Source organism: Xyrauchen texanus, chromosome 45 (genome assembly GCF_025860055.1).
Source record: "Xyrauchen texanus isolate HMW12.3.18 chromosome 45, RBS_HiC_50CHRs, whole genome shotgun sequence".
NCBI lineage: Eukaryota > Metazoa > Chordata > Actinopteri > Cypriniformes > Catostomidae > Xyrauchen > Xyrauchen texanus.
In genome coordinates, this window is record NC_068320.1 from 218,996 (window position 1) to 245,510 (window position 26,515).

Genomic DNA, 26,515 nt, shown 5'->3' on the forward strand with positions numbered 1-26,515 from the left:
GTGTGGAAAAAAGTCACATGGCCTTACCGAGTCTTGTCGGCAGTGTCGCATGTGGAGAAGTCCAAGTGGCAGGTCCTACCCAGAGGGGATGAGCTCTACAAACACGGCGACCGGTGGCAGAGGGGAAGATACATTTGTGACACTGGGTTACAAACAGCAACCAGCGCATGTGGAGCAACAACACCAGTACAGGGCCTAATAGCACACGTACTGGGCTGGCATCGAGTTTTTTCAGCAAACTCGTCTGCCACAGGGCTAAGGAGGAAGGACTTCCAGGGTCCACGACCTCGTGAACACGGCTAGGGGATAATAAGCACACATCTCACCCTCCAGGATGGGATATGTGCTGTACGCAAGCGGTACACCCGGCCAGTTGTCTCTTGATGGACGTGAGTGCATTCAGGAAGGGTAGTCTTCAAAGAGACCACTTTAGCTCAACTGACTCAGGGGCTCAAACGGGGCTCCCTGCAGGCCCCGTAGGACCATGGAAATAGGTCTGGTCACATGTGCCAGATGGTGCCCCTCCTCAGGGGAAGAGTGTGAGGTCCGAGAACCAAGTCTGGGTGGGCCATCGATGGTAGTGAGAGCGAGGAGCTCAGAGATCGGGCCCGGGTAGCAAAAGGTGCCCCCCACGACCTTGTGAGATCATCATGCACCTCCGGGAAGAAAGGGACGTGGCTGTGAGCAGCACTCCGAGCACAGGAACCAATCGTCAAGCTGCAAAGGTTCAGGGTGGGGTGGAGGGTTCCACTCCAGCACAACGCTCACAGCCATCTGGACAAGCATGGCGCCAACTCCGCGTTGGCCTGCGACTGGTTGACCACACCTGAAGGTGGGGGAGTGGCATGCAAATTCCACTCGCCAATTCCAATTGGCCTTTTCTCAAAGATCAGAGGTGTTTGGGGCTACCAAGGGCGACCCCTAATGTCACTACATCGACACAACGTCGAGTGAGTAACAGATAGGGAATACAACTTTTTAATATTTATTGTGTGAAAAGGATTTTTATACATTTTTCTAAAATTACGACTGTCCCACAGTTGTAGTGTCATTTCCACCCCACCAAACAATTTTCCAGTAATAAAGTTTTTTCAGAAGTTATTGAAATGAAGTGTCAGTTAAGAACATGCTTGAGATTGAATATGATTGAATACAAAGAAAAATCAAAGAACCGGTAAACATCAATTTTAGAGCAGAATATTTTCAAAGGGCAACATTTCCAATCATGCTGCAAAAATATTTTATTTAGTGTATTTAGGATACATCAAATGTTAGCAATGAAATTAGCCTTAGCAAGACAAAGGAGTCTTGCATTTAGGTCAGAGAATTCTATTAAACACAGTACAGATTTTCTGCTGAAAATGACACTGGTGGGAATTTTCATGGCTTACAGAAAAAAATTACATTAATCTCCTGTGATGCATGAACATTTATGTTGAATATTGTTACTAGACAAATTATATATATATATATTAATTAAACACAAATGATTATGTTTTAACAAGACTTCTCAGTCTAGAAGTCCACAGTGCTAAAGAAAAAAGTGCCAAAGCTGAAGAAACACCCAAATATTAGACCAAGGGTTAGATAACTGGGGTCAGGGGACCCTCAGGGGGCCGCAAATGTGTGCTAGGGGGTCCTTGGAAAATTTTGGAGAAACAACACTTTTTATAAAGTTAAAAAGTTAACATTTACTGAAATAGACCTAATTACAATTTCTTTCTGCTTTCTAAGGACTTCAGGTTTATGCATCTAACATTAGTGGTCAACCAATATATCGCAGAGGCCGAATAATATATAAATATTCCAGTTTGGCCGATTTTGTTCTTGAGGGTGTTGAGAATTGCCTGCTTGCTTGTGAAGCAACTGAGACATGTAAATGATCAGTCATGGTTCATTTTGTTGTTAAGTGCCATCATGTTACATCAATAATAGACCGGTGTGCAGAAAATCACTCTGTAGCAAACCAAGCAGGTGATCCAGGCCGTTTAAACTGTCAGGAGATTGTTGCTCATGCTGGATCTGCACAAGCGCGTGAGTGCAACTTCAAGGCTGTGTCCGAAACCAGGAAAATGCTGCCTCCGGAGGCTGTATACGGAGGCAGGATGAAAATAAGGTGCTTTTCAAACTGTTCGGAGGTCAGTTTCCTTAAGAGTTCCATACATTCAAAACAATTGTCAGTTAAGCCATTAACTGATTAGGCAGCAATGTAGCAAGTCCGCTGCCTACGTTTTTAGATGCAGCCCAAAGTAAAAGCGCTTCACGTGTGCTTTATAAGTAAATGTCTTATTCATTATGCACTGTATGTACAATTGCTTTGATTAAATATTTTTGGAGTAAATGTGATTGTTAATTGCACACATGACATCCATGGTTGCTGGACTACTGTACTGTTATTTCTTCCTAATATATTAACAATTTCTTCATGTGCAGATAAATTACTAAAATTTGATGACTGAACAGAAATCAGAAGAAACCGCTATCTACCATTTAAAATATAATGTTATTTTTTTGTTTTGTGTGAAATTGAGTATATATAGAGCTAAATAAGAGTTTATTAATTTTATTTTAGCATACATTTTATGTTTGTAATTTACTATAGTAAATTGTGTGATATATCGGCCACCCTGTCATCTGGATATCGGAATTGGCCATTAAAAAACCCATATCGGTCGACCACTCTCTAACATTACTCTAATATTGACAAGAAAAAGATGTGCTTGTTCAGATAATTTAATTATTTCTTTTGACCTTAGTACAGTGACATTATGAAAGCCAATTATTCAATTTCACAAACAACTTTTTTCATTTCCAGCTTGTTTGACTTGGTTTTTAAACATGAAAATATATAGCTGCCTGAATTTTAGGAATGGGGTCCCTTACAAGGAGTTCATAATATTTAGGGGTCCCTATTAGATTAAAAACAAACTGTCTGATAACAGAAAATTAGGTGTCCATGAACATCAAGATTGTAGATATAAAAGAAAGTGTATTTTAGGTTAAACTGATCACTATTTCTTTTTTAATAACTTTTTTGTCTTTACTATTTCAATTTAAATGGTCATGTGGAGTGAGAAATGAATTTATTAACAGTATAAATATTCCGTATATATACGCTTAATTAATATGAGCTGCAATATGAGCTAATATTATTAAAGCTGCTTGTATTATAATTATACATTTATAAAACTAGCAAAATGCTATTTTAAATAGCAATAGATGGAGTTTAGCATGTCAAGCCACAGGACATGTCAACTTCAAAGTATTTCCTTTCATCAACCACATATTTGTTAGTTGTGCAGAAGTGTCACTTACTACAAACTCTGCATGCAGCATCTGGGTGTTGCGTGTGACATCACGAAGCTGCTGCCGTAAAAGCCCCCGACTGGCCGACTGCAGGTATTCTTGAGTGGCACGTTCACGAGGGGTTATGACCCCACAACTTACAGGCTCCACAGAACCCAAAACACTCATATCCAGAACCAGCGAGACATTAGAACCCCGTCTGCAGAGACATAACAGGGATATGTGAGAGAAAAAGCAATGCATTTTTATTCAGCACCCTTTGTTGCTGAAAGCCACATTCTGAGCACAATGGAAAACATGTTGAAAATGCCCTATAATCCAATTTATCAACACAAACCTTTGCAATATAGGCTCTTATGGTGCAATGCAAATACAGTGCTTTGAAAAAGTATTTGCCCCATCCTGATTTCTCCTGTTTTTTTGTGTATCTCATACTAAATTGTTTCAAAAATTCAAACAAAATCTAACATAAAACAAAGGCAATCTGAGTAAACACAAAATACAGTTTATAAATGATAATGTTATTTATTAAAGCAAAAAACTTATCCAATGCCAACTGTGCATGTGTGAAAAAGTATTTGCCCCCTTAGTTACGAAATCCCCAAATCTATGAAACTGCATTCATAATGGGATTCAGCTGGACTAGACACACCCAGGCCTGATTACTGCCAGTCCTGTTCAATCGAATCAACACCTAAATATAATTTTTTAAGCAGCATGAATTTGGCTAAATGGTCTCACCCAGTAGCATACTATGCCAAGGTCAAGAGAAATTCCAGAAATGATGAGGAAAAAGGTGATTGAAATACATCAGTCTGGGAAGGGTTACAAAGTTATTTCAAAGGTTCTGGGACTCCAAAGAACCACAATGAGAGCCATTATCTCCAAATGAGAAAACTTGGCACAGTAGTGAACCTTCCCAGAAGTGGCCGACCTTCCAAAATTCCTCCATGAGCACAGCGATGTCTCATCTAGGAAGTCACAAAAAAGCCAAGGACAACATCCAAGGAACTGCAGGCCTCTCTTGCATCAATAAAGGTCACTGTTCATGACTCCACTATCAGAAAGACACTGGCCAAAAATGGCAACCATGGAAGAGTGGCGAGACAAAAACCACTGCTAACTCAGAAGAAAATAAAGGCTCATCTAAATTTGGCCAAAACACACCTTGATGAACCTCAAAACTTTTGGGATAATGTTCTGTGGACTGATGGGTCAAAAGTGGAACTGTTTGGAGGACAGGGGTCTTGTTACATCTGGCGTTAATCAAACACAGAATACCACAAAAAGAACATCATACCTAGGGTCAAGCATGGTGGCGGAAGTGTGGGGGTGCTTTGCTGCTTCAGGGCCAGACTGACTTGCAATAATTGAGGGAAACTTGAATTCTGCTCTCTACCAGAATATCGTAAAGGAGAACGTCCGGTCATCAGTCAGAGAGTTGAAGCTCAAGCGCAACTGGATTATGCAGCAAGACAATGAACCAAAGCATAGGAGTAAGTCCTGACTTGAACCTGTGACAGTTCAGCAAAAAAAAGAGTAGGCCGAAATTCCACCACAGCATTGTGAAAGACTGATCTCCAGCTATCGGAAGTGTTTATTTGCAGTTGTTGCTGCTAAAGCTGGCACAACCAGCTATTAAGTTTAAGGTGGCACATAGTTTTTCAAATGGGTGATATACTGTATGTGTTGGATAACTTTTTTGCTTCAATAAATAATATATATTTTTTTTAATCATTTGATAACTGTAACTGTGTTTACTCAGATTGCCTTTGTTTTAAATTACATATATATATATATATATATATATATATATATATATATATATATATATATATATATATATATATATATATATATATATTTTTTATTTTGGAAACAATTTAGTATGAGATATACATGAAAACAGAAGAAACTAGGATGGGGCAAATACGTTTTCACAGCACTGTATATTGGAGTGAACTACTGATCCGTTGATTGTTGAGCTTAACGCAAGTTTTACACAAACAGTGAAACCTCCGCCATAGCTCTCCTTTTGGTCTCATTTTACAGAAAACCCCCCAAATAAAAAACTAAAAAACTCAAAAATGTCATAAATAATATTGAATATGTTTACAATCTCATGATGAACATTAATTATACATTTTTCATCCTGTCTTTGAAAGTCTGTGATTCAGGCTCTGTTTGCTCTATGCCCCTGCTAAAAGTGTTAGTTCACAAGATACAGATCTGAAATGTAGGTGAACTCTAACAATGCTGGGCACTTGCTCATGTCCTTGTATTTCTAGGGATTTTAATTCGGACCAGTTCCTTACACAAAGCAATTATATGACTTCAAAACACAAGTGTCATATGGACTTCTTTAATGATACTTTAATGTTGGTTTTTAGCTCTTTTTGGAGCTTGACAGTCATCATATTTATTTGTATAGCACTTTTCACAACACACATCGTTTCAAAGCAGCTTTACAGAAAAACATGCATTAACAGAAATTGAAACTGTAATATCTATAAAGTCTTAGAGAGATCATTGTTTAGTTTAATTAAATATGATTGTAAATAGTGTATAAAAAGTCAGTCATGGTCACTATGAACTGTTCTTCTGATTCTTCATAAATTCTCCTTTCATGTTCCACAGAAAAAATTACTATTCCTTTGAATCAAATGCTTCTTTCAAGACTCTAATGAACAAATAACCTCTTACCTCTCCTGCAGTCCTGCAACAGGTTTCATCCTAAATGGTGAATGTGTGGAGGAGACGGTGGGTTTGAGTTCTGGTACAGAGTGTCCGGTGGAGCAATGAAGCTCTGAGCTCACGCTGAAATCAGTATGGAGGATGTTGACGTTACAGGAGGGGGTACTTGTGCTGATGGTTTTAGTAGAACTGGTAGCACAGGAGGTTTTGGAGGTCTGGTTGGCCTGAACCATGCTGTTCTTGAGAGTCAGGGGGTGCTGAGCACCATGAACAGGGATCGGCGCCAGCTGCACGTCCCGGGTGGATTGAGATGGATATTTGATCTGCTGGTCCAACAAATCCTTCTCCTTTTGACGGTAAAGCACCTGAGGAAAGTATGAATTGCATTATAAAAATAATTTATTTTCAGCTAGTTATTGGGTAAAAGGGTAAAATATATTTTCAGGTCACATTTCACCTAAAAAAAACAACAAAACAAAAAAAACATTTAAATAAAAAAAAGAAACAAAGTAAAGGAAGCCACTTTTAATGAATATTTTTATTGAGATTTTTGTTAATGAAATTCCAACAGACCAAACAAAGTAAACAAAACAAAACAGAAAAAGGCAGACCTTAAATGCACAATTCTCAAATCAATTCTTAATAAAATAATATCAAAGAAATAGATAGGTTACAGGGGAAGATACATAAACATTCACAGGAATAGGTTTCTTGTTTTTAGCCATCACAATAGTTTTCAATAAAAATGTGTGCAATGTCAATATCCAATGAAATTCGTCTGTAGAAGAATGTAATATACATGTCAAAAATTCCATTTTTTAATTGAAAGAGTTTTTTCATTTATCCAGTACATCAAAATGTTCTTTCTTTCAGAAAAAGTCTCTTATGATATTTATTAAAAATACTACCAGCAGGCAGAACTAGAATAAATGATAAACATCTATATTAATTCCCAGAATATTGCCAATGTGGTCTGCAATTTTCTTCCAAATAGTCTCGGTTACTGTCGTAACCTCTGTTTCCCTGAGGGGGGGAACAAGACTTGTGTCGTGTGTAGTGACACTAGGGGTCGCTCTTGGGAGCCCCAAATACCTCAGATCTTTGAGAAAAGAACAATGAGAATTGGCGAGTGGAATTTGCATGCCACTGTCAAGGATATATGGGCATAAAAGGAGCTGGCTCGCAACCACTCATACAGGTTTTGTGCTGAAGAGCTGAGACATTTCAACAGATAGTACAGCATTACAGAAAAGGGGACACAAGTCAACATTGTGTCGATGTAGTGACACTAGGAGTCCCTATACAAAACACCACAACAGAACCAGCAGCCTTTTATCTCTATGTTTTCTCTCCACAGAGTACTTTTTCGGCTGGGGCCTTTTAACTTTAATTATATGCGTCGGGGAAGATGTTCTTTTCCCCAACGCATATAAGACCCCACAGAGACCACATCCTGCCTGAAGGGGAGGTCAACATGTGGCAAATACGTCATATGGGCTCAAAGCGGCACATGGAACAGGTGCGGCGGTAGGTCCTGCCTCGAAGTGGAGGAGCTCTACAAACACAGGGACCGGGGCAGAGAGGGCTCTGCCCATGGGCGGCGTGGGTCTACCGATAGGGAGACCGTACTGCGTAAAATACATCACAGGGGGTTACCGGGTAACTGGCACCCGTGGAGCACCTACCCCAGTACAGGGCATGCTAGCACACGTACTAGGTCCGACTACTAATTCCTTCGATGAATTCGAGAGTCAGAGACCTAGGGAGGAAGGACATCCAGGGTCTTCGTCTTCACCTCATGGAGGGGAAAGGAGCTATATGCACGCGATACACCCGGCCAGCTGCCAGTATTCCCAAACTTACCTGTTTGTACCTGACAAAACACGGGACAAAACCGGCTCAACCCAGAGATTGTCAAATCTCACAAAGGTATTGTGTGTTACCCTGCAGATGTCTGCAAGAAAGGTGCCACTGGCCAGTGCCCATGAGGATGCCACACTCCTTGTTGAGCCTGGTATGTCAAAGTAATGACATCCACGATCCAGTGGACAAGCCTCTGTTTGGAGAAAGTGTTCCCTTTCCTCTGTCCACCAAAGCAGACAAAGAGCTGCTCAGAGTGCCTAAAGCTCTACGTGTGGTCCAAGTAGATGTGCAAAGCACGCACTGGACACAGCAATGACAAGGCTGGGTCTGCCTCCTCCAGGGGCAGCGCTTGCAGGCTCACCACCTGATTCCTGAAGTGGTTGGTGGGAACCTTTGGCATGTTCGGTGGTCTCAGGATTACGTGAGAGTCTTCCAGACCGAACTCCAGGCAAGTATCGCTGACAGAGAACGCCTGCAGGTCCCCGACCCTCTAGATGGAAGTGAGCGTGGTCAGAAGGGCGGTCTTCAACGAGACGGCCTTCAACTCGACTGACTCTAGGGGCTCGAACGGGGCTTTCAGAAGGCCCAGAAGGACCACGGAGAGGTCCCATGAGGGAAAAAGACATGGCCTTGGTGGGTTCAACCTACTGGCGCCTCTCAGGAACCTGATGATCAAGTTGTGCTTCCCTAAATGCTTACCGTCCACTGCATCGTAATGTTCCAATATAGCAGCTACATACACCTTCAAGGTGGAGGGGGACAGCCGCCCCTCCAACTTCTCCTGCAGGAAGGAAAGCACCGCCCGGCCATTGAAAGCAAACCATGAGACATGAAAGTACGCGTCCTTCAGGTCTACCGCCGTGAACCAATCTTGATTCCAAATGCAAGCCAAAATGCGCTGCTGCATCAGCGTCTTGAATGGCAGCCTGCGCAAGGCCCGGTTCAGAACTCGCAGGTCCAAGATTGGCTGCAACCCACCACCTTTCTTTGGCACAATGAAGTAAGGGCTGTAGAACCCTTTCTTTATCTCGCCTGGAGGGACAGGCTCTATTGCGCTCTTCTACAGAAGGACCGTGATTTCCCTACGCAGGACGGTGCCGTTCTCGCCCTTCACTGATGTGAAGTGGACGCCACTGTGGCAGCGGGGGCGTGGTCAAGCGCCCGTCCGGGAGAGAAAAGCGGTAAGGGCGCTCACACCTGAGCTAAATGATGACTAACACCTGTGTCTGATTGCAGTAACATGAGGAGAGCGGCATAAAAAGGGCAGGAGCGACGGAGCACGGAAAAAAAGAAGACTGTCTCTGCATACCTGTAGAAAAAAAAGATTAAAAAGACTTACCCTTTAAGTTGACGCTGGTTTCCTTGAACTGTTTTACATTGGTGCAGAAACCCGGGACCATTTTTTTTGTGATGGAACAAGGTCGCCCCGTAGAGTCCTCCCAGCTGGCGGAAATCCTCCAGTCCCTCGCTAATCTCCATCAAGGCCACCAACAATCCCTGCTTGAGCTCCGGCAGGATCAAGATCGGCGGTTCTTCGAGGTCATGCGGGCTCAGGCAGAGGACCGACTCGCTATCCGGAGCCTCCTCAGCCAGGAGGCTGCGTCAGCCCCAGCCGCGACCCCGGACACCCACGCTACGCTGCCCCCACCCATGTTACAAAAGATGGGGGTGGCAGATGATCCTGAGGCCTTCCTCGACCTGTTTGAGAGGACGGCTGAAATCTGGGGCTGGCCGCCCGAACAGTGGGCAGCCCGTCTAATTCCTCTCCTGTCCGGGGAAGCACAGCTCGCGGCACAACAACTGCCAGCGACGAACCTCCTGGCTTACTCTGACCTGAAGAGGGCCATTCTGCAGCGGGTTGGTCGGAGCCCGGAAGAGAATCGCCAGCTCTTCCGGAGCATGAAGCTGGAGAAGTCCGACCGCCCGTTTGCGTTTGTTCAACGGCTCCGGGACGCTTGTCAGCGATGGCTGCTCGCGGGGACCGCGACGTCGAGGAGTCATCGATCAGGTGGTACTGGAGCAATTTACGCAAAGACTGCCCAGGAGAACGGCGGAATGGGTCCAGTGCCACCGCCCGGCGTCGCTGGAGGCAGCTGTTCAGCTCAGCGGAGGACCACCTGGCGGCGATACCGAGGGCAGATGAGCCCTCCCCTCTCTCTCTCTCTCCCCTTCCCCTGTGTCTTCCCCTGCTTCCCCCTGTTCCCTCTCGCTCTGCTCTCTCCCCAGGGCCCGTTCCTGCCCCCGCGAGGCGTGGAGGATACATCAGGCCAACTTCCCGGCCGTGGGAGAACCCACCTAACCCTTCCCCGTCCTTCAGCCGCTCTCCTCCTCAGGTGGTGGCGCCCGCCAGCACGGGTGCGGCCGTGGCGCCTGGGCCGGTCTGTTGGAGGTGCGGAGACCGGACCACTTCCGGGATCAGTGTCCGCTGATGGAGGTGGGGACGGTGGTGCGGGTCTCCGATGTCCCGCAGGCTGCCCCGGTCGGGCTGGAGCGTGCGGGTCCCGTAAGGATCCAGGGGGTACATACCAAGCATTGATGGATACCGGCTGTAATCAGACCACCATCCACCAACGCTTGGTTCAACCCGGGCTTTGGGCACAGCTAAACGGGTGAGGGTGAGGTGTGTGCATGGGGATATTCACAAGTACCCCATGGTGACTTTAGCAATCAAATTCGGGGAGAAAAACATAGTGTGGAGGCAGCGGTTAGTTCCGCCTCACCCATCCGCTAATCTTGGGTACTGATTGGCCGAATTTTAGAAATGTATTAGAGGTAGTTTGTGCGGATGGGTCCTGCATGAAAGTGAAGAGGTGTGTGATGTGCGATGCTTTGGCGGGGAGGCGGGCGGGGCCGTCCTCGGCTGCTCCGAGTGACGAGGGAAGGGGCGAGGGGTCACCCCTCCTCTCAGGGAGTTCCCTGAGGGGACTTCCCTTGGAGCAGTCGCGGGATGAAACCCTTAAGCACGCCTTTGACCAAGTGAGAGTAATCGATGGTCAACAACTCCGGCCGGTGTCGCCATTTCATATCCGTATTTTTCACTTATTAAAGATCGGTTATATAGAGTGACGCAGAACGCTCAAACAAAGGAGGAGGTGACACAATTGTTGATTCCACGGAGCCGCCGGAAATGGTTTTCCAGGCGGCTCACTATAATCCTATGGCGGTCACCTAGGGGAGCGGAAAACACTTTTCCGTCTAATAGCCCGTTTCTATTGGCGGGCATTGGCGGCGACGTCCGCAGGTGGTGTCGCGGCATGCCGTGAATGTCAGCTGGTAAACCCACCGGCCACCCCAAAAGCGCCTTTGCGCCCCTTCCATTGATCGAGGTTCCTTCGAGAGAATTGGAATGGACCTCGTCGGGCCATTAGAACGGACGTCACGCGGACATCGCTTTGTGTTAGTCCTGGTGGATTACGCAACGCGATATCCGGAAGCAGTGCCTCTGAGCAACATCTCAGCACGCAGTGTTGCCGGGCACTCTTCAAGATAATCTCCGGGTGGGGGTTCGAAAGAAATCCTCACCGACCAAGGCACTACGTTTATGTCCACGAACACTTTGCGAACTTTACGAATTATTGGGCGTTAAGTCGATTCAGCACTAGCGTGTACCATCCTCAGACGGATGGGCTGGTGGAACGATTTAATAAAACACTCAAAAATATGATTCAGTAAATTCGTGCACGCAAGACGCTAGGAATTGGGATAAGTGGCTGGACCCCTGTTATTCGCGAGTACGAGAGGTTCCGCAAGCCTCCACGGGATTTTCCTCATTTGAGCTGCTGTACGGACGACGCCCACGCTGGGTCCTCGACGTCATCCGTGAAACTTGGGAGGAGGGACCTTCTAATGCCAAAAATGAAATTCAATACGTTCTTGATCTTCGAGCAAAACTCCACACACTGGGGCAATTAACACAGGAGAATTTGCTCCAGGCTCAAGAACGCCAACGCCGGCTGTATGACAGGGGTGCTCAGCTACGGAATTTGCACCGGAGATAAAGTGCTTGTATTACTCCCAACATCGAGCTCAAAATTACTCGCCAAGTGGCAAGGACCCTTTGAGGTCACACGACGAGTAGGGGACCTCGATTATGAAGTTAAGCGTACCGATAGAGGGGCGCGATCAAATATATCACCTCAACCTCCTGAAATTGTGGAGGGAAGAGGCGGCCTCTTTGACGTTGGCAACGGTAGTTCCGAGAGGGCGGAGCTCGGACCGGAGGTAAACAAAGCCTCGCGATCCTAACACCCCGGTTCCTTGTGGAGACCACCTCTCACCACGCCAACTCGCAGAGGTTTCCGAACTACAAAAGGAGTTTGCAGACGTGTTCTCTCCTCTACCGGGCCGTACAGACATCATACAACACCACATCGAGACCGAGCCGGGCGTAGTGGTACGTTGTCGCCCTTATCGCTTGCCCGAACATAAAAAGAAAATAGTTCGGGAAGAATTGGACGCGATGCTGGACATGGGAGTAATAGAAGAATCTCACAGCGATTGGTCCAGCCCGGTCGTCCTTGTTCCCAAGAGCGACGGGTCTGTACGCTTCTGTGTGGATTATAGAAAAGTCAATCGCGGTGTCTAAATTTGACGCGTACCCAATGCCCCGTGTTGATGAACTGCTCGATCGGTTAGGTTCTGCTCGGTTTTATTCGACCTTGGATCTAACGAAGGGTTATTGGCAGATCCCCTTGACACCAATATCCCGTGAAAAAGCGGCCTTCACCACGCCGTTCGGATTACACCAATTCGTGACGCTTCCTTTCGGTTTGTTCGGGCACCAGCCACGTTTCAGCGCCTCATGGATAGGATCCTAAGACCGCATACTGCTTACGCGCTGCTTATCTAGATGATATCTTCATTTATAGCAATGATTGGCAGCGGCACTTGCAACATCTGAGGGCCGTCCTGAGATCGCTGCGGCGGGCGGGCTCACGGCAAACCCGAAAAAGTCGCGCGGTTGGGCATGTGGAGGTACGGTATCTGGGGTTCCACTTGGGTCATGGCCAGGTGCGACCCCAAATTGACAAGACCATGGCGATTGCGACTTGCCCTAGACCCAAGACCAAAAAGGGGGTGAGGCAGTTCCTGGGGCTGGCTGGCTATTACAGACGGTTTGTACCTAATTATTCGGATGTCACCAGCCCGCTGACTGACCTTACTAAAAAGGGGCTCCAGATCCGGTCCAGTGGTCAGAGCAGTGCCAACAGGCGTTTACAGAGATTAAAGCTGCACTTTGTGGGGGCCGCTTTTGCATGCACCTGACTTCTCTCTCCTTTTGTTTTGCAGACGGACGCTTCAGACAGAGGGTTGGGCGCCGTGCTCTCGCAGTTGGTGGAGGAGAGGACGCCCGGTGCTGTACATTAGCCGGAAGCTCTCCTTGAGGGAGACTAAGTACAGCACCGTAGAGGAGTGTTTGGCCATCAAGTGGGCGGTCCTCACCCTCCGATACTACCTGCTGGGGCGAGCCTTCACCCTCTGCTCGGATCACGCCCCACTGCAGTGGCTCCACCGCATGAAAGATCATGAGCGCCCGGATCACCCGTTGGTATCTGGCCCTCCAGCCTTTTAAGTTCAAGGTGGTCCACAGACCGGGGTGCAGATGGCTGCCGCTGACTTCCTCTCCAGAAATGGGGGAGTGGTAGGCAGGCGGATGACGCCCGGCCTGAGTCGGGCGGTGGGGGTATGTGGCAGCGGGGCGTGGTCAAGCGCCCGTCCGGAGAGAAAGCGGTAAGGGCTCACACCTGAGCTAAATGATGACTAACACCTGTGTCTGATTGCAGTAACATGAGGAGAGCGGCATAAAAAGGGCAGGAGCGACGGAGCATGGAAAAAAAGAAGAAAAGACTGTCTCTGCATACCTGTAGAAAAAAAAGATTAAAAAGACTTACCCTTTAAGTTGACGCTGGTTTCCTTGAACTGTTTTACAGCCACGTAACCAGGGAGGACACCAGGCGAACTGAATCCCCTAACCGAGTCCGATAGACCTGGCCAACCAACGCGACAGGTTGGAAAGTTCTAGCCATGCGTCCAAGCACCGGGCGAGGGGCACTAAGGGGACAATTGCATCTGACATACCTGGGGGGAGAGAAAGCCACTGAAATGCACCATATATCCAACAGCAATTCACTTCTTCATTCACAGCTCGCTGAACACAACCGCTCGGCTCCGAAGAAAACATCTGAATGAGTGGTTGCAAGCCAGCTTCTTTTATACCTGTATGTCCAGGGAAGTGGCATACAAATTCCACTCACCAGTTCTCATTGGCCTTTTCTCAAAGATCTGATGTGTTTGGGGCTCCCAAGGGCAACCCCAAGTGTCACCACATCGACACAACGTCGAGTGAGTGACAGATAGGGAACAACTGAATTCTGTGACAAGACCAGATACAATGAATATTTTGCATTACCAACGGATGTTTTGCATTTTGAGCAGTAGGGGGAATGTTTTGGGTCCATATTATTTCTGATATAAGGGGTGATTTGTAGCGATATATTATTTTGAATTGAATAGCATGTGCTCTGTTACACACTGATACTCTCTTAGCATGATCCAAGACTGAATCCCAATCCTCGATGGAGATATTTACAGCAAAATCATTTTCCCACATATGTCAAAGATTTTCTGTGTCTCCAGGGAAGGTCAAATTCAATGTAAATTAAATATGAGATTTGTTATTTTATCTTGTGTCGTTTAGCAATATTTTCTCAATTTCAGTCATAGAATTAGCGGAATACAAAGAGGTATTTTTCAAAGAGGTATCTTTCAGCCTCATGATACCTAAAGAATTTAGTTACTTCTGAGTAAGCTTGGAAAGAGTGATGTTAATCCTTTTATTATTAAGTGGTTTTTCTCTTTCTTAACCAAACGTACTCAAATTGTAAAAGTAAATAATACACTCTCTGATCCAATACCTATTAGTATTGGTGTGCCTCAAGGTTGCGTATGCTCTCCTTTTCTGTTTACTTTATATACAAATGACTGTTTTAGTACAAATAAGAATAACTATATAATCAAATATTCTGACGACACAGTAATATTGAGTCTTTTGGCGAAAGATCATGATATATCAGTGTATCAGTCTGAAATTGAGAATTTTGTGCGGTGGTGTAATGTAAATCATCTCATCGTAAATGCATCAAAAACAAAAGAAATGATAATAGATCCAAAAAAATTAGGTGATTATAGCCCAGTCACCATCTATGATAATACCATCGAGCAGGTGGATACCTATAAGTATCTAGGTGTGGTTATTGATTGTTCATTTACTTGGAAAGCCCACATTGATTACGTTGCCTCCAAATTCCAACAACGCTTGCATTTTTTAAGAAAACTTCGGCTGTTTGGTGTAAATCTGAGAATTATGCAATTATTTTATTATGCAGTTTTAGGTAGCCTTTTAAATTATGGCATGCAAACTTGGTATGGCAATCTTTCGGTTCAATTAAAATCACAGCTTGCACGTCTTGTGAGAATTGCAATGAAGGTTATGGGTATAAGGGAATACTCATCACTTCAATCAATTTATGAATCGTTGGTTTTAAAAAAATGCACAGACAATAGTAGGTGATACCAGCCATGTTTCATTTCCAATGTATGAGTTGCTGCCATCAGGGAGACGGTATAGAGTCCCACAGTGTAAGAGTAACCGTTATAAAAAATCCTTTATTCCTCTATCAAATTATATGTTAAATAGCAAGATGCAGTAATGTAGGTCTATAGTTTGTGTGTGCATTTGTTATATGTATATATTATGCAGCCTTGAGTCCATTTGTTGTATGTATGTTGTATGTTGTGTATTAATGCAGCTTTGAGTCCAAGACAAATTTCCTGAAAAAGGACAATAAAGTATACAAACAAACAAATTCCAGAGGTCAAACGCGGAGTCATCAGTTCCAGGAGGAAAATCTGGGTTATTTTGAATTGGTGTAAGAGCAGATGTCAAATTAAACCTACCCTCTAACTTGCTGCACCCAGGCTTTAAGAGTATTCCATATGATCGGGCTATCATATATAACTTATAGCTTTTTAGGATTGCTAATAAACAAAAGATTCTGAAAAGGGCACAGAGATTGTGAGGCTTCAAGATCAAGCCAAATGGAACCTGGATCATACTTCAACCAGTCTGACACAAAATGAAGCTGATACCAGCTGATACCATCTGATATTGGGAACATCTAGACCACCCTTATGATTAGGGAGCTGTAGTTTGTTCATTTTCAATTTTGGTTTCCTTTTACTCCACATAAAACAAGAAAGCTAGCCATTAAGCTCCTTAATAACTTTGCTAGAATGTAAAATAGGCAGCATCATCAAAGGATACAATAAACTAGGTTAAATGTTCATTTTGATAATATTAATTCTTCCCAACCATGATACAAGAGCATTCCACCTCTTCAAATCGCTATGAATTTTCTCCAGAAGAGGAGTAAAGTTATTTTTAAATAAAAGTTGGAATGTAGGGGTTATATGAAGCCCTAGATAGACACTGAATATTTAAAAGGGAAAGAGGAGAGCATTTGTGTTTCTAAAGTGAGAATGTATCTTTTAACCAGAAAATTCCCCAAAGGAGTTTATAACATCAACCAGTCGTGGAACTGATGTATTATTGTAACCCCTCTAATCAATGAATCATATCTTATCGATTCTGCCATCGGTTCAACGGCAAGAGCAAACAACAATGGCGAAAGTAAGCAGCCCAGCCTGGTGCCCCTACCCAGAAGAAAACTTGTAGATCTGAGGCTATTAGTGGTGACGGCAGATGACGTTTTATTGTAGAGCAGCTGCACCCACCTCAAAAACCCGTCCCCAAATCCAAATTTCAGTAAAGTATCAAATAAATAGGTCAAGTGTCAAGTTTTTGCTTCTGTGAGATATTAATAACATTTAAAAGCCTTCTGACATTATAGCTAGAACTCCTTCCTTTAATGAAACCAGTCTGATCCTCACAGACTAAGATTGGCAATACTTGCTCAAATCTAAGTGCAAGTATTTTGGACAACAATTTCAAATCAGAATTGAGCAGTGCTATTGGCCTGTAAGATCCACAGTCTACTGGAACCTTCCCTTTTTTTAATCAATGAGATATCAGCCTCTCTAAGTGAATCAGGTAATAATCCTACTTCAAATGAGCATTATCCAGTTCAGTTTCAGGAAGTTTCTGTCTTGCCAGTCATTTGTCACTTGCTAGAGGAGTATGAAATAGTCAGCCCTGTAAATAAAAAAATAAATAAATTGATCAATTGTCACACATTATACATAAATTTCTGCATATACATGGTGAAATTATTTATTTTTCACATATCCCAGCTAAGCTGGGGTCAGACATGATACAGCACTTTGCAATTTCCCATACTAAAGATGGGCTGACTGAACCAGTAGAGTTAATTGAAAGAAATATTTGAAGTTCTGTATGAAAAAGGAGAGAAAAGCTGTATTCTTAAGTATTTAAGTGTTAAATCGCCACCTTTTTGTTAGTTGTGGGACTCCCTGAATATATCTAAAAATACAGCGGCATGACACTGATTGCAAAAACAGCTTATTAAGAAGAAAATAGAAGGTAAAGTCCCTTTGTGTGGGGTTTAAAGTTCACCAAGCATCCAAATAATCAAATTCTTCACGGATAGCTACTAATGCCTTTGACTGCATAGTATGTGTGCGATTTCTAACAGCCATTTGTCCATCAAAGAGTCCATCAGGCAGAAAAAAAACCCTCCAATTATAAGTGTTTCTCAGGGATAGACAGAACATTTAGCAAGGGTTGACATGAGAAATTCAATTTGATTAACAGCAGGTTCGGCAAAAGAGGTTCGGCAAAAGGTTCGGCAAAAGAGTTTAATGAACAGAAATAAACAAGTACAAAATAACGGGTAAACACAGGAACAAATAAAACATCCACAATGGGAAACAAAAACATAAACGGGAGAAAACATCCACGAAGGGGAAGGGCACGGGCAAACCACGGAAGGGCAAACCACGGAAGGTCAAAACACAGTCAGGTACAATAACTGACAAAGAACAACCATCCAACAGGGCATTATATACAAAAAGACTAATGAGTAAATGAAACACAGGTGAGGACAATAGAAGACAGCTGGCAGTGATGAGGGCAGGGAATTATGGGAACTGGGAAGTGTAGTCCATGGGGAACAGATGACAGAGGCAAAAAACAGGGCAGACAACAGTGAATCGTGACACAGTCTTTGTCACTCTTTAAAACATTAAAAGGGATGTTCTTATTAATAAGTATAGCAGCCCCTCTACTGTTAGTTGTGAATGATGAAAAAAGATTTGGCCAATCCAGTAATGTCTAACTTTAAATGTGCATCATCATTCCGATGTGTTTCCTGTAGTAGAGCAATATCTATCATTTCTTTAAAAAGAATAGACATAAACCTCCTTAATTTCAGTGCCCCCTGCAAGCCCCTAACATTCCAAGTACATATTCTTAGTTTACTACCCAACATTAATGTATAGAGCAAATACAGAGATATGGAACTGCTTCTCCCTTTAGATATATGAAGTAAAACCTGATGCAGTACTCAAATGAAAACAAAAACAACCTGCCCGAGCTTCAACAGTGAACATTATAGAAACTATCATACACAGATAAAACAGTGAACTCAATACATTTCAAAGGGGTATTTCCCCGATAACAAACAAAATAAAAAAAAACTGTTTCAGTTGAATCATGATTTAAAGATCCTCTTCCTTATCAAAGACGATTTACACCTTCATTATACCAATTTTTGTCATAATAATCGGAAGCACTGTATAATAACTATATGTAAATAATTGTATAACATTTATGTTATAGAATTCTTACCGAGCTGTTTGTCACATGGGGAAGTTGTCACAAGGGCTATCCAGTATTCCGGAAACTATAAGGTTTTGAAACAACAACTATTTCAATTTCAAACAACTAGTTCAAAACCTCTTAAACTAGAATCATTTTTGTCAATTTCTCATCGGAATGAAATATTCCAGAGCTGTATAGTAATGATTATAATGTCATCAGAATCAAAACTTTTACTTTACAATATATTTTTGGCTACTTGTTTTATACTAGCTGACTAATAGTCCCAGCATGCACTGCGAATTGAATCAATTAAACGGTTGCATTTTTTGTTTGTTTCTTTCACTATTCCATGGTTTATTTTGGTGTTGTTCTTTTTTATTGTCACTTCAATTATGTTTTGTAGATAGAATTTAGCTTATGTACTACATGTGATACAAAATGACCACATATTGTGCAAGTTCTGATCAGACTTCTTTATCTTAATTTATCCGTGTAACACACTGTAACCAAATGTGTTATTCTAATGCATTAAAAGTGAACATTAATCACCATAATTGATGATTTTAAACGAAATGTAATTATTTACACTGTCATCTTACAATGAGCTATCCCGCATCAACATGATATTATGAGTATTCGTGGATATTCATGGAATGAAAATTGCGGTTTTAGCAGACGTGCATTGGCTCACATTTGCATAATATTCGGACAGGATTTGTATTCTAAACAATGTTTGAGTTACAATTATTATCACCCGACGTCTATGATTTCCTGTACTGATTTGGACTACAGATCTCTGTGTTTTCTAGGTGTGGGTGTTACAGAATGTTGAACAAATTGTGATAGGTGATACAATTAACATATCTTTTTTAAGTAATTTAAAATTATTTATCATTTTAAAAATACATTTTAAATAATGAAGCATTTAACTTACTAATAATTAATTATTTATACATTATAAATAACTTATTTTAAAAACTCTATTAAAATAAACTCCACATGAGTTTATAGAAGTGGCTACTAATGATAAACTCACTAAAATAAACCTATCTGTGAATTGTATAATTATATCATTACGTAATATTGTTAAGGTTAAATTAAGTTGAGTAGCCAATCTTACCTGATGCTGATATTGCAGTGGTCGTAGCGTTTTCCACGATTTGGCTCTTTGTTGATTTTATTTTTGTATATTTTCGTCGGATGGCAAAAAATCCAATCCAAATTGAAAGCCATGCAGCAGGACAAAATCAACGATCTTAGACATTTGCATTCGGACAGGATTAGATTTCTCAGAGGACCCTTGAGTTAGCCGAAAAACAGTAGGTCATTTGCTCTGGAATTTTTACTGGAATATTTTGGGGATTAAAATCACAAATTACATCTGTGAAACATGAATTTCCCTAACCTCCTCAGTGAAAACTAGTCTCGTCCAAATAGGGCTATAGACACTGAAACATACATTATTGAGGTATTAACAATAGCGGCTGATATTAATAGTCGAGTAGTCCAGCCAATTATTCGAGTCAAATTCAACTGTCACAGTCCTGTCACTCTGGGTTTTTGTGTGACAGGTCCGTGACATCATCGTCTCATGTTTGTCTTGTCTTTTGTTGTCTGTCTTTGTGTGAGCACACAATTTGTTTAGTTTTTTTCCTGTTGTGCCTTCGGTCTGTCCTGTTTATGTCCGGAGCATGGCGTCTGGATCCTCACATCCCTGTCTGGTACAGTTTCGGTCTGTGTCGGGATCTGGACACTCATGCTCCACGTTCTGTCTGTCTTTGTGTGAATGTACAGCTTCAGTTTGGATTTCCCTGCCGTGCCGGAGCATGTTGTCTTGACTTCTCTGTCTGGTTCGGTTTTGTTTTTTTGTTTTTATTTATTTGTAATAAGCCCTTCACTTGCCTCTGCGTTTGGGTCCTAACTCTGATTCTCAACTAGTCATGGAGTCATCGACAGCATCCTGCATTTCGGAAATTTGCCACCTGTTGTATTCCCTACAGACGTATTTTGTAAATCATGTGAAAAGCAGCTAGTTGACTTCAGGCTGACAGTGTGGACTACATTAGTTATAGTTGACTAGTCTATACAGCCTCTAAAACGTTAATAATTTTATACTGTATATGAAAATCTTCAGTGAAATTCAATTGTATTATTTAATTTATTTATAATACACAATATGAATGAAATGTTCAATGCCATCACATTTATTAACGCAGTTGACACATTAGTTTAAAAGTATTCCATCAATTTAACCAAGACTAAACTTAAAATATAAAGTGAATACAAATTCATTTTCAATAATTTCATCATTACTTAATCAATTCATTTTTATTGAATTTACCGTGGGACAGAAAATGATCAACAAAACCATGTTACACAAAATGACTGAAAAAGACTTCATAAAGGAATCCATTTTATTTGTAGGGTTAGTTTTATGGGTATGGTGAGATTATTGGCTCAAAGATATTTATATAATAAAAATAGTATATTGTGACTATAATGATGTTTTGCCTGTTCATTTTCTAGACTGTTGTGCAGTGGTTAGGTTAGGGTTGGGTTAGGAGATCTAAAATATCTATAAAATAGTACAAATGTAACAAATATCTTTATATTATAAAGGACATGTAGATATGTTTAAACTTCTGAAGCTGTAAACACATCTGTTAGATGCTGTCTATATGTCCAAATGCATGTTTTAGAGTCTATCCAAATGTACAAATGTACCTCAAATTATGAGATCAGGCTGCCTGCATTGATTTCATGGTAAAATTTTGAATAGAGTATTTTATTAAATGACATTCTGTTCATTTTGTAAAATCCTTTGCTATATAACTCATTTTGTAATCTTGGTTCTCCTGAACAACACTTGTAAGACTGCATGTCATTGTGAGCGGCTCACAGCTTTACTGGGCAATAGTTCCTTAATCTCTATTTAGTCCATCAGGGTAAGAGAGCGGCAGTGCTCTGAGGACACGCTATGATGTCATCACCGGACTTAAGACAGACTTAAAACGTTAAGAGCAAAGATCGACCAATCAGAGGGCAAAGTCAGGTGTGACCAAGATATCAGTGTTGATCCCTTTAAAGTGCTCAACCACCAAAGGAAGCCATGTGACTTCCTCTGCCACATTACATCCGTTCTGCAATTTCTCTTTCAGTATCATATCCTGTATGACTGCATCTCTTCATGCCTTACATTTACTCACCGTAAAATGAAATACAGTCAGTTTGTTCTTGTTTTCAGTGTGTAAAGACTTTAATTAAAATCGTTTGAATTAAGTGTTAACTACCGCTGATATATACTCCCGAAGTGTTTCTGCTGCAACAAGCAAGTGTTTGTATAAAACAGGAAGTGTTCCACTCCTATGAGTGAATAGTCAATGTTTTAAGCAATTATCCAAACCTGTCTGAAGAATCAATCACAAATGAGATCTCTTTAATATCAGCAATGAGAACAAATGGAGATCAAATAGAGATCTTTACTGATGTAACCTGCTTCTCAGATGTTTCTCCTGGGAAAAAGTCCCCAATCATTTCACATGTCTCATCTAGAGGATCAGAGAAGATCTCAAAAATCAGTTTTCAGATTTGTCAAGATACCAAAGTCAAAAAAAAAAAAGAAATTCCAACATCTAAAATAGTGTTTCTATTCAACGAGAAACTAAGAAGACTTTCCCTGGGAAGTCCAACAACATATCATTGACACAAACTTAACCTTCTGCGTATACACACACACTTGTAGCCGGTCGTATCTGCCTATTAAACTTCATATCTCATTGAAATGAATCAGTATGTGGAAGACTGTAAGAAATACATACCATTAAACAGGTGAAAATTGTGATGAATATTATGAGGCAGATAACCAGCACATAGAATCCATCTTTGCCCCAGATGTTGTTCTTCTCATGGTGGTTTTTAAGAATACTCTTCTGCAGAGAAACAGATGAAGCAGAATGTCATTTTAAAGACTGTAATGTTTCAACTATGTCAAGCCTAGTCTGACCCGTTGTACTCGAGAGAGTCCTGTCGTGCCTTAACACACAAAATCAGCTTCTGCTGTGGTTCAGCATAAGTGATGAAAGGATCAACATGTGCGACCTTAAGGAACACATTGACATTGAGCCAGACAGACCTGACTCCACCTCTGAAACTGCACACACACACACACACACACACACACACACACACAGTGAACACTAGCTACTAGGGCTATTAGGACAAAAAAAATCCTATTGCAATTATTTTGAAATATATTGTGATTTGAAAGGTGATATGATTATTAATCTTTTAAAATACCTATTAAGTGTTTCTTCTGACCAAAATGAATTCATGGGCAAAGATGCTCTACAGCCAATAGAAATACTGTTCAAGAACACGAGTCGAAACAGACAGAGACAGATTCACATCATCACACTGTATCTGTTTTTGACCACTTTTTGATAGGGCCTTGGGCCATTTTTGATCATTGTTTTTGGGAACCCAATAAAATGTTATTATTAAGTAAGAATTGTTTTATGGAAATATAGTTTTGTATAATATTAACAACAATAATTATTATTATCATACTATATTTACATATTCATTTCTTAACTTGCATGCAGCATGCGTGTCGGATAACCCTTTATCGATTAAAATGTTTAATTGTGAATAATTGCATAATTTTTTGTAGTTGATGTATTACTTGCAGATTTTGAAAGTGCTGAAATTTGATACTATACATACTTATTTTCCTGTCAAAATGCATTTTTTTCATCTTGGGAAAGAAAACAAAATGTAACAATATAATGCTTTATAAATATTTTCCAATCAAAGCCTTCCACAGTATAAAGATGGCACTAACATATCACCAATTCAAGTCAAAATAAACTTTTCCCAAAGTCTAAGTGGGAGTTTGACTGATTGAAAGAACTAGTCTCCCCATAGGTTGCAGGATTTAAATCTCTTAAAATGTCATCCTCCACAATATTAATCTGCCGGTAGACTGTGGCCGTCTCCCTCTTACAGCAATCGCGAAGCTGCGTTCATGATTCACGTCAGGTCATCAATGCCAGCAGAGCTTTGAATTCCACATGAGGACAAAATGGCTTGTGTGGTAATTAAAATGTGTGATAAAGACAAATGAACATTTTAAATAATCTCATGCGTTAATTCTGACAGCTCTATGAATTATGTAAATGTGCAATTAGACAATCTAGAGCGCTGTAAATTGTACATGCTCAGCTCATTAGCCTCACGTGTGCTTTGAGTATAGAGCTGCACACATACAATGAGCAGCACATAAAGACTTTTTATTTCTTGTTTTATTTTAGTTATTATTTAATTGAATCGGAGCCCTATGTCATATCCCAATTTGGATTACAATAAAATGGCAACTGAATACTGACTCCGCAGTGAACAAGACCAGGAAATGACTGATGTAGAATCACAGTGATTATTTGTGTCTGCATTACAGTAACCTTGGTATAACTATACATTAATGTTCCTTTTGTTAAGAAAACGTATATAATAATGGACACATAATTCATTTACAAATGCATTATAAAGTGTTGGATTAGTTAGCAATTAGTTACTGTAATCTAATTACATTTAGTGGGGGGAAAGTAGTGCAACATAACATTTTAAATGTGTGTAATCAGATTAAAGTTATTGACTTTCAATTAAGTTAATAACTTTTAAGTACATTGGGTTACATATTTCCAAAATAACATTATTTATGTCAAATACATTTAAAATATGAATTATGTTCATATGCATTTCTGTTTGTTTTCTGTGACAGCTGAAGAGTCTCTAAAGAGATGGCAAATAGTGAGACATTTGACCTCACATGTTATAAATGCTTAATAACACTTATTCAACATTAGAAGCCTATATCTTAATCTCTATGTTATCATGTATCTTAATTTAAAGCAGAAATATGTGATGCATTTATTAACGAGAAGCCAACATTAGAACCCTTTACCCTTTCCGTCTGGTTTAACTGGTCATATGATAAATGCTGTTAATCAGTACGAAGAACTGAAAAGTGTTTTTTAGAGGAGGGACAGCACTCAGAGTACAACCAATCTTTGGATATCAATGTGACAAGGAAAGTGACAACACAAGTCAGTGAAGATATTACAGTAATTAACATAAACACAAAGCGAACTCTCACTAAAAGAATCCATTTTTACTACATTGTAATATAAATCATGGAAAATAGGGTATTTATGATTTTGATTAATATAAGTTTGAATAAGTGCATTTATTAAGCATTTATAACATGTAAGTAAAAATGCTGCCTATATGTTGCATGAAAGTGACCCTTTTTCTGCATGTTGGTATAACTGCATATCAGTGATTTCGAATGTATTTGTAAATGACCCCTTAACAATCATATACCTATAATTTGTTACCGTAACATCTTTATATTTATACTAACTCTTATAAGTATGATGATAACAGTACTAGTTTGGCACATGGGTTCCAAATTTGCACTGCGGCATGCATAGATGATGCTATTGCATTTTTATGGTAACACGTAAAGTTAAAGTACAAGGACTTTTAAAAACATGGTAACACTGTCTATGAACCCAGTTCTTATAATGATTATAAATCCATTTTTAATCCATAATAATTCATAATGCCTTATAAAACACTTTATGATAATTGTGTGTTCTTGTAAAATTTTGAAACAACAGTTTCATAATACATTGTAATAATGGGTGTCACAATCAAGTTCTTATTACACAGTGATTTACATAGTAATTAAGGCTGTTAATCTATTAAAATGTTTTATTGAATGAATCAATGTTTTTTGTTTTGGGCACAATTCTGAGTAAATTCTAGAGATTGTTGTGTGTGAAAATCCCAGAAATACTCAAACCAGCCCGTCTGACACCAACAATAGTCAGCCAATAGTGTGGCAGCAGTGTAATGCATAAAATCAGGCAGATACGGGTCAGGAGCTTCAGTTAATGTTCACATCAACCATCAGAATAGGGAAAATGTGATCTCAGTGATTTGGAGCGTGGCATGATTGTTGGTGCAAGATGGGCTGGTTTGAGTATTATTGAACATAAGCCAATCAGTCTCACTTTGGTTTCATCGCATCATAAACATAACATTTTTAGGTCGCTGTGTCAAGTTAAATGTAGTTTAGTACTTATAAAAGCACATCTTGAGATCCTTAAATCAGATTTGTGCTCCATCAAGCTGTGTTTTGAATGCAAGAACGTGTCCTCGTGTTGTGCTCTCTGCTGAAGTTTCGGTTTATTCTCTGTATAATCTGTGTATTGCCTAAACAGCTAAAGTTTCACTTCACGAGGAAACAGGTGGTACTTCAAGCTTGAATTGCACATTTTGTTAATGCATCATTTTTTATATAATTAATTGCACTGAATAAACACGTTAAATCGACAGCCCTAATGTTTATATTTGATATGCTTAAATCAAACTGACCATTTTGAGATACATCAATGAAAGCAATTTTTAAAGTTCAGATCAGGTGAAAATATAGTAGCTCCTTAAGATAACAACTGCCCATTTAATCTTTTACAGTATGGAGAGAACGCTACCACTATTGATTTCCACAACTGACAACAACCACAAGGAACATGCAGCATTAAAAATGATTTCCAGCATATGATTGTCACTCATTATAACACACACTAATGAAATGGTGGGGAGTGCATCAATGACACCTATGACTATAATACTTACTCTATTGTCATTACACTTTTAAAGAGTATAACGCATTACAACAAATGATCAACACAAAATTTCATGTGTAATTTTGTGTTTTAAAATATAAAATGTTTCAAAAGTTATAATGCATTGTGTTATCATGAATAGGTTTGTGACAAAGCAGGCGGAGAA

The 26,515-nt window shown here is 40.9% G+C and overlaps 1 protein-coding gene across 1 annotated transcript in view; it reads right to left on the minus strand.

Annotated features, from left to right (window-relative positions):
- ptprr (protein tyrosine phosphatase receptor type R) overlaps positions 1 to 26,515 on the minus strand; it is a 69,952-nt gene that overhangs the window by 22,296 nt on the left and 21,141 nt on the right. The window contains exons 4-6 of the mRNA XM_052118072.1: positions 22,480 to 22,590; positions 6,010 to 6,365; positions 3,316 to 3,505 (exon numbers count right to left, since the gene is read on the minus strand). Coding sequence (XP_051974032.1) covers positions 3,316 to 3,505; positions 6,010 to 6,365; positions 22,480 to 22,590 — 657 coding nt within the window. The remainder of the gene's footprint in view (positions 1 to 3,315; positions 3,506 to 6,009; positions 6,366 to 22,479; positions 22,591 to 26,515) is intronic.